The 17,409-nt window shown below is 48.9% G+C and overlaps 1 protein-coding gene across 1 annotated transcript in view; it reads left to right on the top strand.

Moving 5' to 3' along the window:
* Window positions 1–16,540, top strand: part of notch1b (notch receptor 1b) — a 34,995-nt gene extending 18,455 nt beyond the window's left edge. The window contains 23 exon segments of the mRNA XM_028995670.1: window positions 582–774; window positions 1,345–1,490; window positions 1,569–1,682; window positions 2,426–2,545; window positions 3,056–3,208; window positions 3,286–3,514; window positions 4,152–4,353; window positions 4,476–4,629; window positions 5,601–5,785; window positions 5,905–6,037; window positions 6,326–6,583; window positions 7,106–7,218; window positions 7,306–7,877; window positions 8,651–9,082; window positions 9,787–9,935; window positions 10,764–10,977; window positions 11,119–11,209; window positions 11,320–11,482; window positions 12,898–13,196; window positions 13,286–13,433; window positions 13,528–13,625; window positions 14,040–14,944; window positions 14,946–16,540. Coding sequence (XP_028851503.1) covers window positions 582–774; window positions 1,345–1,490; window positions 1,569–1,682; window positions 2,426–2,545; window positions 3,056–3,208; window positions 3,286–3,514; window positions 4,152–4,353; window positions 4,476–4,629; window positions 5,601–5,785; window positions 5,905–6,037; window positions 6,326–6,583; window positions 7,106–7,218; window positions 7,306–7,877; window positions 8,651–9,082; window positions 9,787–9,935; window positions 10,764–10,977; window positions 11,119–11,209; window positions 11,320–11,482; window positions 12,898–13,196; window positions 13,286–13,433; window positions 13,528–13,625; window positions 14,040–14,944; window positions 14,946–15,291 — 5,417 coding nt within the window. The 3' untranslated portion in view covers window positions 15,292–16,540.
* The last annotated feature ends 869 nt before the right edge of the window (window positions 16,541–17,409 follow it).

The following is a 17,409-nucleotide window of genomic DNA, read 5'->3' as shown; positions in this document are numbered from 1 at the left end:
CGGAAAGAAGCGACAAGTGAGGGATTGGCAGCTAAGTAAGGGTTACACAGGTGGGACAGGCTCGCACAGGTAAGAAAGGGTTACCCAGGGGAGGAGCCGGGAACAAAGGAGGGTGTGGGGAGACAGCTGGCCAGCGAGCGCTCCCTCTCCCTCAGAGCCGGTGTCGGTTTACGAGAACACACACAAAACTCGCGCACTGTGAGACCGAGTTCCTCCCTTTCCCCCCGGTCCCCGGGCCTGCACACACACAGAAGCCGCCTCTCATTCCCCCGTCCTCTGAAAGGCACTCAGGGCATCTGGGACTTACAAAGGGAGCAAAGTTTTGTGAAAGATTTTGAAAGTCGATCTCTTAAAAAGGGCAGGCCGGCCAGATCTTAAAAAGACAATTCGGTCGCATCTCAGTGCTTCTCCAGTGAATAGTGCCTCAGAGGGGCATAAAATTCAATCTACACGAAAGCGTCACAAAAGATCCAACCATGAGGTTTGAGGATAGTGTTCTACCGGTTCTAGTAAGCGCAATAATCTTCACAAACCAGCATGAAAGGCCAACAAAACAACATGTTCTTAATGCCCGTGTTCAGGAACGATGTGTAACATCAACATCAACGAGTGCCTCAGCAACCCCTGCCACAACGGTGCCACCTGCAAGGATGGGATCAATGGCTTCACTTGCATTTGCCAAGAAGGCTACCATGACCCGACGTGCCAGTCTCAGATCAACGAGTGCCTCAGCAACCCCTGCATACACGGCCATTGTGAAGACCAAATCAACGGGTAAGAAAAAAAACATATATAAATATATCCTACATAGCCCTGCATACATACATACATGGGGCAGTGGTGGCCTAGCGGTTAAGGAAGTGGCCCCGTAATCAGAAGGTTGCCGGTTCGAATCCCGATCCGCCACTGAGCAAAAGCACCGTCCCCACACACTGCTCCCCGGGCGCCTGTCATGGCTGCCCACTGCTCACTCAGGGTGATGGGTTAAATGCAGAGGACAAAATTTCACTGTGTGCACCGTGTGCTGTGCTGCTGTGTATCACAAGTGACAATCACTTCCCTTTTATCACTTTATAACTGTCTGTATAAAGTGAGTGTTTTAGTCCAATACGTCTTATTCTTGAAAATTGAGCATTTGTTCATGATAAACATAAAAACGAAATCATTCTTAATTTCTAATGTATGGATTTGTAATCATGTTCTTTTTTTCAAGGTAAAAAGTTTGTCAAAGCCAACAGGCTTATAAGACTAAATTTTTTGGTGAAATCTTCTTTGTTTATATGTGTGAATATTCTTGCTAATGAGTGCTAAGGCTAAAATGTACAATGCTAACGTCCCGTGCAGCTACAGCTGCATTTGCGACTCTGGCTGGAGCGGCGTCAACTGCGACATCAACAACAACGAGTGCGACTCCAACCCCTGCATGAACAGCGGCACCTGCAAAGACATGACCAGCGGCTACGTCTGCTCGTGCCGGCCCGGCTTCAGCGGTCAGTGCGCGGCCTTCGCCCCCGCGGCCGAGCGCTTTTGCGCGCCGCGCCTGCTAAACTGTGAACTCTGCCTTGCAGGCCCCAACTGCCAGATTAACATCAACGAGTGCGCCTCCAACCCGTGCCTGAACCAAGGCACCTGCATCGACGACGCCGCCGGCTACAAGTGCAACTGCATGCTCCCCTACACCGGTACGAACGGGCTCCGAGGAGAGCTCGCTCCGGACACCGCGCTCCTGATTTTCCACGCGGAGGAATCGACGCTCGTTGGCTTTATCCCCACCGCCGAGCTCTGCTAGGGGCTCAGATAACAGTTCGGGGGAAACCTTTTCCGCTTGGCCACACATGCCTTCCCCTCGCTCGATTATTTGAGTAAATAGATAGGGATGTGCGACTCTCGTCGTTTTTTTTTTTTTCTTTCTAATATTTACTCTGCAAGTCGTCTTTTTTGGAAAAACCCGCTCGGAGGGCCCAGCTAGAAAAACAAAGGTCCTCGTGGGTGACGGGTGGGAACAGTAGCCCTGACACATTTCCTGTTTCCTGACTTCCTGTCTCACAGAACAGCAAATGACCGCACAATGGCAGGAAGTTCTGCCTTGCTTCCTGTCCGGGCTGGAGGCTGTGGAAACAGATAGGGAAAACGTCTGGGAAGATGCGTTCTTTCTCCCGTTCGCCCGGTTGACTTTCTCCGAATGGGACGGGACCGCACAAGGCATCTTTGTCACCAAAGGAGCGCAGGTGTCGAAATATAGCGGGTGGCCTTTCTCTGGCGGGTTAGCGGCTTGCTATTGGAGAGGTCAGGAAGGCGGGACATGTAAATCCAGCTGTCACGTGTTCGCTCAGGCATCCAAACATCCGTCAGGCGCTATTTAGGTCTGTTGAATGGTCACCTTTTTTGCAACAGAAGGTCCTGACTGTGCGCTGGCCTTCCTCAGGTGTCAACTGTGAGACGCTGCTGGCCCCTTGTGGCCCCAAGCCCTGCAAGAACGGTGGAGAGTGCCGCGAGTCGGAGGACTACGAGAACTTCTCTTGCGTGTGCCCTAAAGGCTGGCAAGGTCAGTGCAAGCACAAGCCGCAAACCTCAATTCATCAGATCATTGTCACTATATCCAAATGCACATATGAAATTCAGCTATGGAGAGCAGGCAGCTGTGACACAATTTCAGAAATATTATAACTGTTATCAACATTATAGCAATAATTATTATTGATGAGCCCCAACATTTATATATATGATAATGAGCCAGAAAACAATGATAAAAAATAGTTATGGCGCAAGTGTTATATATATATATGGCTGGTTTATAACCTGCAGGGTTTCAGAGGACAGCAGGTCAAAATGTTTGTCGATTATCCTAATGATAGATTATGCTAACAAAGTATGGTATTTTAAAATAGACTTTTGTTTTACAGTACATTTTTACATAGTTGATGTCCATGCTAATGTCATGACATTCAGATACTTTTAATTTTATTGGTCGGCCCTTCTGATAATATCTATTCCTGTTATTGTTGTTATTAGAAGGTCCAGAATTTGGTGGTAACGGCATCTTCTCCTACTGTAGGCCAGACCTGCGCTGTGGACATTGATGAGTGTGTGAAGACTCCGTGTCGCAATGGCGGCAGCTGCCAGAACACCTTGGGCGGCTACAGCTGCAGCTGCAAGTCGGGCTTCAGCGGCCGAAGCTGCGAGAGCGACATCGATGACTGCAAACCTAGTGAGTCGCGGAAACCGCCTTGTGCTCTTGTTGTTGCTTTTCGAACGCGTCGTAATGCCATTTATTTACTTTTCCAGACCCATGTAGCAATGGAGGCTTTTGCAAGGACGCGGTCAGCAGCTTTGTTTGCACGTGCCTGCCCGGCTTCCGCGGCAGCAAGTGCGAGGAGGACATCAACGAGTGCGAGAGCAACCCCTGCAAGAACGGCGCCAACTGCACCGACTGCGTCAACAGCTACACCTGCACCTGCCCGGCAGGCTTCAGCGGCATACACTGTGAGAACAACACACCGGACTGCACTGAGAGGTGAGAGACTCGCACACGTACCCTGGCCAGGCATCAGGTCCTGGACGAGAAGACGGGACAATTTCGTCCACATGCGCCCACACCTCAGGCGACCCCGAGAGGTTACTTTCTAAAACAGTGAACAGAGAGTGAATTTCTCATTTCCGCATTTCTGTGTGGACGGCAGAGCGGCTTTTCTTTTGTGAAAAGGCTGATGTATTAGCCCGACCTCCAACCTGACCTGTAACCCCAAGCTGCATCCTCGATACAACAATGGCTGTGCTGCAGCAGCTTCAAGAAGTCACATTTCTAATGAAAAGGCAAGGCTGGAGAACAATGACGTGTTTAACGCACCGCGGAGGAGAACCAGACACCAAACAAGGAGAGGGGGTGGTTACAGTGCCACTTATAGGTGTGGAGAGGAAACTGGTTCAGTTTCTAAATGGGCTCAAAGTATTGCAAAATATCTGCCAAATGCCATAAATGTAAATGTAAGTTTGGGACAATGGTCTCAGCGCTGCATTAATTTCATTGTACAATGGCGCCCCTTGTGGTTGAATGCGAAAACAGCGACAGCCGCATAAAAAAACAATGCCATCGTTTGTACTTCAATGCATCAGACACACGTTAACCTGGCCCGATCCCTTCGTTCTGACAGCTCCTGCTTCAACGGTGGCACCTGCGTGGATGGCATCAACACCTTCACCTGCCTGTGCCCGCCCGGCTTCACGGGCAGCTACTGTCAACATGACATTAACGAGTGTGACTCCAGGCCCTGCTTGAATGGGGGCACCTGCCAGGACAGCTATGGCACCTACAAGTGCACCTGCCCGCAGGGGTACACTGGACTGAACTGCCAGGTAATAGGCACTGCCATATCTTCGTAAAAATCTAAAAAGGATAGTAAATAGATGAAATTAAAGTTAATGATTGTATGATATGATAAAATAGCATACTAAGAAATGCATTTGTTCACCGTTAGAATCTGGTGCGATGGTGTGACTCCTCGCCCTGTAAGAACGGCGGTACCTGTTGGCAGACGGGCACCACCTACAGCTGCGAGTGCCAGACAGGCTGGACGGGCCTGTACTGCGACGTGCCCAGCGTGTCCTGTGAGGTGGCAGCGAAACAGCAAGGTACACACACACGGGCGCCCCTGATGATGGCAATACATCTATACATTACTATATCAGGGGCAGTGGTGGCTTAGAGGGTGGGGAAACAGACTCGTAACCAGAGGTTCCCTTTGATCAAGGGACCGTTACCACATACTGTTCCTTTCATGGCTGCCCACTGCTTACTAAGGCAGACAGGTTAAATGCGGAGGACACATTATGTTGCATGTCACCATGTGCTGTACTATGCTGTGTATCACATTTACAAAACAATAACTTTCAGAACAGTGGACTTACATTAACAGTCTTTTTGATGTTGATTTTGGTCATAAGATAATATAAAAATTTGAGTGAGAAGGAACTGTATCGCCAAGTACATAAAATATAGTGTACTTTCCTGTCATGAATTGATTGTGGTTTGAAGTGGTTTGTTAAGATCTACAGAGTGACTGCTTGGCTTTCATTTGTAGCTTTGATTCACAAAGCATAGCAAACCTCACAAAACATTAGCTATTAACTAATATCAACCGCCATATGTTGGTGATTTGTGTCAATATGGGCTCGTAAAACTAGATGAGGGGGCCCTCTAGTGGCTGGTCCTATTCCAAGGACACGTTGGTCACATGACAGTAGAAAATGATCACGAGCAATCTTGATTGGTCCAGTCGTGGGCTCATTGTCAAGAGGCAGCTGAAAGAAACCTCCTTTATACCATTCCATAAAACCGTGCATGGCACCTCCCATGTTCACTTGCTCCACCAAAACATCCTAGCCCCAAAAACATCTTGCACATTTCCTGAACATTCATACGCACCGATTCAATTCAGTCAATACGACTTGTTGTGGCCTTCAAACGTGTGGGGGATAAAAATATGTCTGCATCTGTCTGTCTGGCTTTATCCGTCTTGGTGTGAGATCTGAATTTGTGTATGAGCTTTGACTACGTGTGTGAGTTTAAATGATCCCACAATGCCCCCTCTGGGTCCTTGCAGGCGTGGAGGTGGCCCGCTTGTGCCGCAACTCGGGCCAGTGTCTGGACGCGGGGAACACCCACTACTGCCACTGCCAGGCAGGTTACACTGGAAGCTACTGCGAGGAGCAGGTGGACGAGTGCATCCCCAACCCGTGCCAGAACGGCGCCACCTGCACCGACTACCTAGGAGGGTACTCCTGTGAGGTCAGTGTCCCCATGTTTACGCATTTACTGCCCCTGGACCGCAACGCTGAGGCGCAATCGGGTAATTTGTGGCAGCTAATAATAGTCACACTGCCACCCTCTTCCCTAACTTCCCTCAGTGTGTACCGGGCTACCACGGTACCAACTGTTCCAACGAGATCAATGAGTGCCTGTCTCAGCCCTGCCAGAACGGAGGAACGTGCATCGACCTGATCAATACCTACAAATGCTCCTGTCCCCGGGGAACACAAGGTCAGAGCTGCACGTCTCCCCCACACCTGCCCTCCTGCTCCCCTCCCAGGGTTAATGAGGGCTTAGCTGCATCCAGTTTGTAGGAAATCTGCCCCCCACGCCACACAGAGCATTGATCCGGCAGATCCTCCCTCATTATTCCACACCTGATAACTGGGGCAAAAAAGAAATAATACACGTTTTGAAATGAAAATATAGACTCTTGCTCGTTCGATGGTTTGAGCGTTAATTTGACATTGTAAGGAAAATTTGCGTTAACTTGAATTGTGGCGTTCCTCCTCCTCTCAGGCGTTCACTGCGAGATCAACGTCGACGACTGCGTCCCCTTCACCGATCCCGTTACCCAGGAGCCCAAGTGCTTCAACAAAGGGAGGTGCGTGGACCGCGTGGGCGGGTACCACTGCATCTGCCTGGCCGGGTACGTGGGTGAGCGGTGCGAGGGCGACGTGAACGAGTGCCTGTCCAACCCATGTGACCCGCGCGGAGCACTGAACTGTGTCCAGCTGACCAACAACTACCGCTGCGAGTGTCGCACTGGATACACAGGTACATGACATACAATCAGTACGGTATAGAATAAATAAGTACGTATATATACATGTATACAAATCTATAAATGTGAGTGAGTGTGTGTGTGTGTATATACATATATAAATTAGCTGCTATTTATCTTATAAAATTGGGTTTATGGCTTTATATACATGCAATTGTGTGGTAATAATTAGGTATAATGCAATGATTCAGAGATTCCGTGCCGAGATCAATATTGATGTATAGAATAATGATGTGGCCAATACCACAAAATAAATTTTTTTAATTCTGTTGTGGAGGCAAAATATATATTTTTTTAACTATTGGTTATTAGTCAATATAAGGTTAATGTTGCTCAATTCCGATGTCAATATATCGGTCCATCACAAATACTGTAACAAAGAATGTTTAAGAATGTCCAATTATGTTAATCAGTTATATTTCTAATGATCATTTTAGCAATGTTACTTGTGTTACTTGTTTGTTACTTGTGTTGTGTGTGTCTGTGTTGACGAGTCTCTCTCTAATGGCGCACAGGTCAGCGCTGTGAACACGTCTTTGACGGTTGCAAGAGCAAACCCTGTCACAACGGTGGCACCTGCGCCGTGGCCAGCAACACTCCTCACGGCTTCATCTGCAAGTGTCCCCCGGTGAGACCCCCCTTTCACACCCTCTCACAGAAAATGGCGGCCGCCAGGACCAGAAATCGATGCGCTAACTCTCTGACCGTCCTCCAGGGCTTCACCGGTTCCACCTGCGAGTACGATGCCCACTTATGTGGCACCCTGCACTGCCGAAACGGCGGCACCTGCATCTCCGGCCACAAGAGCCCGCGCTGCATTTGCCCTGCGGCCTACACTGGGCCTGAGTGCCAGTACCCAGCTAACAGCCCGTGCCACGGCAAACCCTGCTACAACGGGGGCACCTGCCAGGACGCCCCCGAGGCGCCGTTCTACCACTGCTTCTGCCCGCCGCACTTCAACGGCCTGCTCTGCCACATCCTGGACTTCGGCTTCCCGGGCGGCCTCGGCCGCGACGTCACGCCGGCGCCCGAGCTGGAGGTGAGCTGCGAGCTGCCCGAGTGCGGCGGCCTCGCCGGCAACCAGTTCTGCGACAGCCAGTGCAACAACCACGCCTGTGACTGGGACGGCGGGGACTGCTCCCTCAACTTTGACGCGCCGTGGCAGAACTGCTCGGCGGCGCTGCAGTGCTGGCGGTACTTTAACAACGACAGGTGTGACGAGCAGTGCAACAACGCCGGCTGCCTGTACGACGGCTTCGACTGCCAGAACACCGAGGAACACTGCAAGTGAGTGGCCACGTCCCAGACAAGCTTGGTTTGCAATTTGTTGATTTTAAGAATTTGCCAAAAATGTTACATGCAAAATAGGGTGGTTGTAGCCTAGTGGGTAACACACTTGCCTATGAACCAGAAGACCCAGGTTCAAACCGCACTTACTACCATCGTGTCCCTGAGCAAGACACTTAACCCTGAGTGTCTCCAGGCGGGGGACTGTCCCTGTAACTACTGACTGTAAGTCGCTCTGGATAAGGTGGTAGTGGCCTAGTGGGTAACACACTTGCCTATGAACCAGAAGACCCAGGTTCAAACCGCACCTAGTACCATCGTGTCCCTGAGCAAGACACTTAACCCTGAGTGTCTCCAGGCGGGGGACTGTCCCTGTAACTACTGACTGTAAGTCGCTCTGGATAAGGTGGTAGTAGCCTAGTGGGTAACACACTCGCCTGTGAACCAGAAGACCCGGGTTCAAACCCCACTTACTACCATCGTGTCCCTGAGCAAGACACTTAACCCTGAGTGTCTCCGGGGGGGGGGGACTGTCCCTGTAACTACTGACTGTACGTCGCTCTGGATAAGGGCGTCTGGTAAATGCCGTAAATGTAAATAATATAGGTTGTTATTAATCATGTTCATAAATTGCACACTCATTTTTTTTTTATCCCACTCAAAATATAAAATAAATAAATAAAAACGTTCACCAAATTCACCAATGAAAACAAGTAATTGTGTTGTTAATTATAAAATGTATGGTGCAAAACTCATTTGATGGTTTCTTCCAGCCCGCTGTATGACCAGTACTGCAAGGACCACTACGCCGACGGCCACTGCGACCAAGGCTGCAACAACGCAGAGTGCGAGTGGGACGGCCTGGACTGCGCCAACAACCAGCCCGAGAAGCTGGCCGTGGGCTGGCTGGTGCTGGTGGTCCTCGTCCACCCCGACCAGCTCCGGAGCAACTCCTCCAGCTTCCTGCGCGAGCTGAGCCGCGTGCTGCACACCAACGTGGTGTTCCGCAGGGACGCCCAGGGCGAGCTGATGATCTACCCGTACTACGGCAACGAGCAGGAGCTGAGGAAGCACAACGTCAAGCGCTCGGCCGACGGCTGGGGGGGCGTCCGCGCCGGCGTGCTCGGCGCTGTGAAAAGCACCGCGTACGGAGTGTTCGTAGGCAGCCGCCGCCGGCGTGAACTTGACCAAATGCAGATCAAAGGGTGAGTTGAGGGAAAAAGACATAGATATATACGATTAAACTGGCCACAACTAAACAAACCTAACCCTAATACAATGTCGACTGCAAGTATTCAATTCTGTGAGAACTACAGCTGACCAGTGAAATGAAACGTAAAAAAATAATCTCGGTTCACCAAACGAACTGAGTGGGCTGTTGCTTGGTGTGTGTGATGTTAGTCAGGTCAGTGGAGGTCTGAGTGATGCCGAGCCAGGACTGTCGTTCCCTGTGGGAAATGTGGAACCAGTTCAGATAGCTCCAGAGGTCCATCAACAACAGGAGGAACGTTCACCAAGTCATTTAATTTCATTTAAAGTCGTTAATTTCACCCGTCAGAAAATCTGATAGTAAAGGAAACGTATTCCACATATTGCGACGAATGGGGCGAGATGGGGCCGTAAGAGTTCATTATAATGCAACCCTTCTGCGACCGCGGTGTCGTGGTCACACACCACACAATCCATGAAACGGACACACAACGAGCGCCACGAGTTACAGTTCCGAGAAACCAGGTGAACAGAAAAGTGAATGAAGATGAGCAGAATGTCTTCTTCTGTATGGCCGTCATGTGCCGCCGATTTACCGCCAGTGGTCCGTGACCTTGAATTCTGACGTCTGGATCGTTTCAAAAATACATTGAGTTGAATATGAGATTTTTCTGAGGACCCTCATTCATCTCGCCCGCAGGTCGGTGGTTCACCTGGAGATCGACAACCGCCAATGCTACCAGCAAACCAGCGAGTGCTTCCAGAGCGCCACCGATGTGGCCGCCTTCCTGGGGGCCCTGGCCTCCAGCGGCCACCTCAACGTGCCGTACAGCATCGAGGCCGTCACCAGTGAGTACCCGCCGAACTGATGTTCACGTTCTCGCCAGGCTAAACCCGTCTGAGGCGTGCTTGTCACCGAAACAAAGAAACAGATGTAATTGGACATCGCAGTCAATCTGGGGGACTAGCGGCAAATCCAGCGGCTTCGGGCTTCAAAATGGCTAATTGCGGTAAATCAACTCGTTCAGGCCCTCGCGCGTAATGACCCTCTCGCCGCTACTCGACAGGCGCGCATGCGCATCGGCGCGCACACGCCTCGGCCCGCGACGAGGGCCTGCTGCAACCTTCACCTCGTTGGATGTAATACCGGGACTTAATGCATCTCTGAGGGTTTAGGTGGGGAGAGTTTATCAGGGGGTTGGGGGGCGGGGGTGGGTGGGAGAAATTGATCGGGAGTGTGCTAGAAATTGGGAGTCTTTGTTATCTTGAAAATCCTAATAAATCCTTCGTCTTTACAGCTTAAAGCGTCCGCGGTAATTTGAAGTTCATTAATCCCTCGTTTTTTTTTTTTTTTTTTCCTTCTTCTTTTTCTTTTGCCCCTCCCTCCTCCCTCAAAAAAAAAAAAAAAAAAAATGGTAAAGTTTTCTCTTGGTACTCTGGGCTGAAAGAAGGGAAAGGAGGTGAAGGAGGCGTTTTCCTCCCTCCTCGTTTTTTTTTCTCGTACCATTCATACGAGAGGTGGTTAGCAATTGCGATTATTACTCAATGAAGAGCGCTTCACTCTCCAACCTGCCAGTTCTGGACCAGGTCGCATCTCGGGACGTAGGATGAACTTCTGGACGTAAAAGAAAAATAAAAAAAAAAACCTCGCTGACATGCCAGCCCGTCCCTCCGCAGGCGAGATCGACGTTCCGCGGAAGACCGAGCCTTACCTGGTCTACGTGGTTCTGGCCGGACTGGCCCTGCTGGCCTTCATCGTCGTGGGAATGGTGGCGTCGCGGAAACGCCGGCGGGAGCACGGCCAGCTCTGGTTCCCAGAGGGCTTCAAGACCAGCGAACCCAGCAAGAAGAAGCGGCGCGAGCCAGTCGGTGAAGACTCGGTCGGGCTGAAGTAAGTGTGCCAACTTTTGGGAATACGTACGACTGGAGAATGAAAAAAATCAGTTACTTGGTGATTGTGGCGTTCACAGCCAGAGGGGAATAATATATATATATTTTTAGATTCTTATTGTCGTGTCCTTTATTTCCACAGGCCGCTGAAGAACTCCTCGGACATGTCCTTAATGGATGACAACCAGAACGAGTGGGGAGACGAAGAGCCGTCGGACATCAAGCGTTTCAGGGTAAGGAGTTGGGCATGACAACGCATTCGCCTCATGGCTATTTAGCTTTTTAACTGTTGTTAAGTCGGAAAGTCTGAAATTTGTGGTGAAAAGTCCGTCTGTGGCGTTAGTTTGAGGAGCAGGCGATGCTGGACCTGGACGATCAGACGGACCACCGGCAGTGGACCCAGCAGCACCTGGATGCCGCTGACCTCCGCATCCCGTCCATCGCCCCCACACCCCCCCAGGGCGAGATGGAAAACGACTGCATGGATGTCAACGTCCGGGGTCCAGGTACGAATGTCTGTTACGCCTTGTCACCTGCAGGCTTTTTAAGCAGTGACCAGAAACGGCTTCGGGTACCGGCTCAACTCACTGGACGTTAACATTTATTAACAGTGAAATATAACATGTTCTATATATTTTCCAATTAATTACTGATTACATTTGAATTAAAATTTCAATTGTCATAGAAAAAAACTTTTTATTAGCAGAACATTATGTTACAATAATGCTAAACAACTTACTGGCCATTAAAAAATTATGTAATAATGACATTTCAGCTTTGAAAATGGGATGAAACAGATAAGTTAAGTCTACAGCAGTGGTTCTCGGTTCATCCCCATCATCTAGTCAGCTTTTTGAAGAAGATGTGATGGTGTTGAAATTCAACAAATGATAATGGATGCGGAATGGCTGTCATTTTCCATTTGAGAATAGAATTTTATTAATTTTTTGTCATAGTTGTAGTATGCTGTTTTTTTTTTTTTTTTAATCTGATAGCAATTACAAAAAAATATATGCTCGAGATACGTAATAAAAATATATGGTATATGTTATTTATGAGAATGTCAAACTAGACAGTAACATTTATTCGATGCAGTAGGTCGCCGGAGTCGAATATAAACCTCTCCTCTGTGAACCTCAGCATGAAGCTGTAGTGAATCCACTTTTACGCCGACTTCGGATCATTTTCCACATTTTTCTGCCTCTGCTGATATCGCTCTATGATTTTGTCTGAAGGGATTTGAAAGACATCGTACGTATATGTGTGTGAGTGAGTCGGTTTTGTGTGTGTGTACGCACACGCACATGTTTTAGCCCTGAGCTCTGAAGAGGAGTTTAAGCCTGAGGTCCATAGGGTGAGGGGATCCACTTCAAAGCAGCTGACTGAGAGCCGTGCTCCCCGGGGATTTCTGTCGATTTTACCTTGGATTAAACAGACACTGGGGTTTTTTTTTATTAATAACAACAACAAAAAAAAAAATACTGACACTGGCCAAAAGGGCTTTCCTTTTATTAAGTGCCAACCCGAATTGATGAAACTCAAAAATGAAACAGAAAAAAACAAAGAGGATTTTTTTTGGTGTGTGTGTGTGTGATTTATTTAGGTTTATATGCTAGAATCGACCATATGAGGGAGATGTGGGAATTGCTGTTCTTTGAAGAGGAGAAACCCATCAAAGCTCGCTGAGATAAACCGCGATGATAATGCCCACTTTTCCAAGAGCCCAGCTTCCAGAAGCTTCCAGAAATCCCAGTCCCACCGCACATGTGTCAGCAGACGCGGCGCTCGATCAGAATCCATTATCAAAACCGAGCTAACAGATGGAAACGTGTCAAATGTGTTACTTCTCTCAGTATAAGATTTAATAACACAATCTGTTTGTGTGGTTTTGGACGTTTTTTTTTTTTCTTCTCGTCCTCAGACGGCTTCACCCCCCTGATGATCGCGTCCTGCAGCGGCGGCGGCCTGGAGACGGGCAACAGCGAGGAGGAGGAGGACACCTCGGCCAACGTGATCAACGACTTCATCTACCAGGGTGCCAACCTGCACAACCAGACCGACCGCACGGGCGAAACGGCCTTGCACCTGGCCGCCCGCTACGCCCGCTCCGACGCGGCCAAGCGCCTGCTGGAGGCCAGCGCCGACGCCAACATCCAGGACAACATGGGCCGGACGCCGCTGCACGCCGCCGTGGCTGCGGATGCGCAGGGGGTGTTCCAGGTACGGACTTTTACGGGTTTTTTTTTTTTTTTTTTTTTGTATTCTGGCCAGAAAAACTGATGCCAACTCCTGCTGTCTGACCCCGGCAGATTCTGATCCGGAACCGAGCAACGGACTTGGACGCCCGCATGCACGATGGCACGACCCCTCTGATCCTGGCAGCAAGACTGGCAGTGGAGGGCATGGTGGAGGAGCTGATTAACTGCCACGCCGACGTGAACGCCATCGATGACTTCGGTACAGATCGCCAAGTGCCGCTTCGGCGGCGTCGGGTTTCGGGGGGTCGATGGTTTTTGTTGGTCTCACAGGAACACTGATCTGTTCTCGACAGGTAAATCAGCCCTGCACTGGGCGGCGGCCGTCAACAACGTGGACGCCGCCTTGGTTCTGCTTAAAAATGGCGCCAACAAAGACATGCAGAACAACAAGGTCAGTCTTTCCCGCTTTGCGAGAATGGTTCTGGTTCAATAATCATTGAAATAATAAGGCTAGTGCTGTCCCATTCAGAAATGCAAAAAATACTGATGAAATAATAATTTATTATTATATTAGAATAATATATTACTTTTTATATATATTATATATATTAATATATATATATTATATATTAACTGAGTCCCCGGTTTTGAGACCTTTTTTAACCTATTCCCATGAAGACAGCTCCTCGCTTCATTCTTTTTAATAAGTGAATCACATTTTTTGCATTTTTATGAAGGTTGCACATATATGAGAGAAATATTTGTGTGAGTAAACGTGCCCATTACGTCTGCTGTACAATATTTTGTTGTTTATCAGTTTAAAAAATGTCCGACTCTTTGCTATTCATTTCTTTCATTCCTTCAGGAGGAGACTCCTCTGTTCCTTGCAGCCAGAGAAGGAAGCTATGAAACAGCCAAGGTTCTGCTGGAGCACTTCGCCAACCGCGAGATCACTGACCACATGGACCGGCTGCCACGCGACATCGCCCAGGAACGCATGCACCACGACATCGTGCGGCTCTTGGACGAGTACAACCTCGTCCGCAGCCCCCCGATGCACACCACCGCGCTCAGCACCAGCCTGTCCCCGCCGCTGTGCTCACCCAACGGCTACCTGGGCAACATGAAGCCCTCCGTCCAGAGCAAAAAGGCCCGTAAGCCGGCGAGTGGATCGGCGAAGGGCTGCAAGGACGGCGGGAAGGACATGAAGGCCAAGAAGAAGAAGCCGCAGGACGGGAAGGGCGGAGGCTTGCTGGACAGCTCGGCCACGCTCTCGCCTGTGGACTCGCTGGAGTCGCCCCACGGCTACATCTCGGACGTGGCCTCGCCGCCGCTGATGACGTCGCCCTTCCAGCAGTCGCCGCCGTCCATGCCGTTGAGCCACCTCGCCGGGGTCAACCACCTCGGCATGGCCAGCAAGCAGGAACTGGCCCGCATGCAGTTCGACCCTCTGCCGCCGCGCCTCACCCACCTGCCCGTGGCGGCCGGAAACGCGGCCATGGGCAACGGGCAGTGCGATTGGCTCTCCCGCATGCACGCCAGCCTGAGCCAGCGGCAGGGGCCGTTCAACCCCATCGGCGTCGGCCGCAGCCAGGCGGGCATGGGTCACCAAGGCAACGGCCCCGTGCCGCACGCCATGATAAGCTCGGTGCACGGCGGCCTGACCACCACCGCCCTGTCTCAGATGATGAGCTACCCCGGCATGGCCGGCGGCCACCTGGGGGCCGAAACGCACCTGATGCAGCAGCTGCAGACGTCACACCCCCCCCAGCAGCGTCAGTCCCGGCTTCATCCCGGCCGAGCTGGGCGGCCCCGAAGGCGGCTCCATGCCCCTCCAGACCCAGATCATGCCCGCCCCGCTGGGTCCCGCCCTGGCCAGCACGCAGTTCCTCACCCCGCCCTCCCAGCACAGCTACTCAGGAGCGATGGACAGCAACACACCAAACCACCAGCTCCAGGTCCCCGACCACCCCTTCCTCACCCCCTCGCCCGGCTCGCCGGACCAGTGGTCCAGCTCCTCGCCGCACTCCAACATGTCCGACTGGTCCGAGGGCATCTCCAGCCCCCCCACCAGCATGCAGTCGCAAATGGGACACATTCCCGACCAGTTCAAATAGAAGAAAATCTCCGCCGTCGAAAATAACTACACAATGTTGGTATTTTTTTTTTATAAAAATGACAAAAAAGGAATAATGACGTTCTCATCGGACCTGAAGGGTTCTTTTATAAGCTTTTATACTAACAGTCGACATTTCCATTTTATTTATTAATGTTTTATTTATTTTTATTCCAACATGTCAGGTCACTGGGCTGTGGAGAACGGCATTTGGCGCTATTTGCTGTATGGAATGTAGATTTGGTCTGTTCCCTTTATGTTTTTTTTTTTTTTTTAATCTGTCTGGTCTCTGAAGTGCACACTGGGTATTTATTGGTCCTAATTTTCGACTGTATTTACACACGATTCTCCATCAATAGTTTAAATATTTTATATATTGTGTATTCTTGTAAAAAAATCTATTATGTTTCCACATAAAGACATTTTATATAGCATGATTCATCTTTTTTTTTAGCATTTCAATATTTAGTATTTTTCTAAAAAACATTTTGAAAACAATCACATGGGGGCTGCTTTTTCGGTTTTAACTAGAACACAATCCGAAAGATGTGTTCCTTTTGTGTGTATGTGTGTGCCTTTGTCCTTTGAATCAGCGCGCCGTTCCGGCTTTATTTTTAACGGGGTGTGTCCCTGCAGCAGGGACATCCACTGAAGGGGTCAAAGTTCATCATGGACTCGGACTGACGCGTGTCTTCCTTTCCACTTGCTGAAACGCGGTCACGTGACCACGGTTTTTCAGGTCATGTGAAGGGGTTCTGTGCTGGACCCGCCCTACCTTAACAGTATGTATCTCGAGTTTGAGCCTATGGCCAATGTACATAAATGTGTGTGTTTCTCATGGATGTCGTCCTGAAATCTTAAGCATGTCGCGCAAATTCAGAGATTACGCTGATTCTTTTCTTGCCATAAACACAGAACGTATTTTGCTCAGTGTTACTGAGGTAGAGACAAAAATATATAAAATTCTATTCAAATTAATAGAAATACTATTTTACAGTCCTATAGATTATTAATGACAATATAATGAAATATTTATTGACCGCTGGCTAAATGAAATTGGTTTCTTGCAAAGCACAAAGGTGTGTCCCTGAAAGGTCAGGAAGGTCAGTTCTGAGTTCCGCAGTTGAAGAAAGAATTAGGCTGTTTTCACTATGTATTTTCAATAAATGTAATATACCAGGTAGTTTACATGGAAATGTATTTTCTGTCAATTTCAACTGTCTTCTTGAAATAAAGTTCACTTTTTGATATCTTTTTTTGGTTATTATTTGTTGACCTGTCCACAATTTGAATAAGACTTTTCAGAATCCGCCATGGGGGCGATACAACATTTGTAGGGCTTTTATACTATTGGTGAATTCCATTAGGCTCGGACCTTGAGAAGGGTCTGGCTGCAGCTCCACAGTAGATGGAAACACCTAACCCTAACCATTACCCTAACCATGAGTAAAGTTCACTTACGGTGGAGGTCACGCCTCACAGTGGCTGCAGCCGTAAGTGCAGGCCCACAATGCGGCTGCATGTTATACCGCTGTTTTTAACACCTGTTAATCTCTTTAAAGAGCATTTCTCCTGAAATAAAATTTACTAAATAGCAGCATTAGATTCACGTTTTTTCTTATGCTTCTTCTGATGTTCGTGATCGACTCAAGTTGTAATGCAGCTTGTAATACTTTACTTTACTTTACTTTACTTTATTTAGCAGTAATACTGTAGTAGTAAAGGCATTTGTGGCACAATGTTCATACATTTTTGGTGAAGTAATTTTACAAAAACCAGTAATAGCTAAATGGAATAAGTGGCATATGTATAAATGAATAAACTGAAAAATGTTAAGTTTGTATGCAAATTGTATTTATTCAATAAAAAATAAAAAGAACTATTGAGCAACTTACAAAACGTCAGTTAACATTTTCAACAACTGTAATCGCGTGGTGTTCATTTGTAGGATGAGGCTTTTAGTGAGGCTCGTCCTGCCTGGTTTATTTAAGCACTCATCTTCCTCAGCCACCCTTGGAAATCAATAAGCACTCGCAGCGTCTGCCGCTTCTGGTCAAATTCGTGCTCCTCCACGCGCAAATCCAGAGAGTCACTGCACGACTTGCTGTACATCAGCTCC

Source organism: Denticeps clupeoides, chromosome 11, assembly GCF_900700375.1.
Source record: "Denticeps clupeoides chromosome 11, fDenClu1.1, whole genome shotgun sequence".
Taxonomy (NCBI): domain Eukaryota; kingdom Metazoa; phylum Chordata; class Actinopteri; order Clupeiformes; family Denticipitidae; genus Denticeps; species Denticeps clupeoides.
The sequence above is the reverse complement of the archived record's forward strand: the minus strand, read 5'-3'. Positions and strand labels throughout refer to the sequence as shown.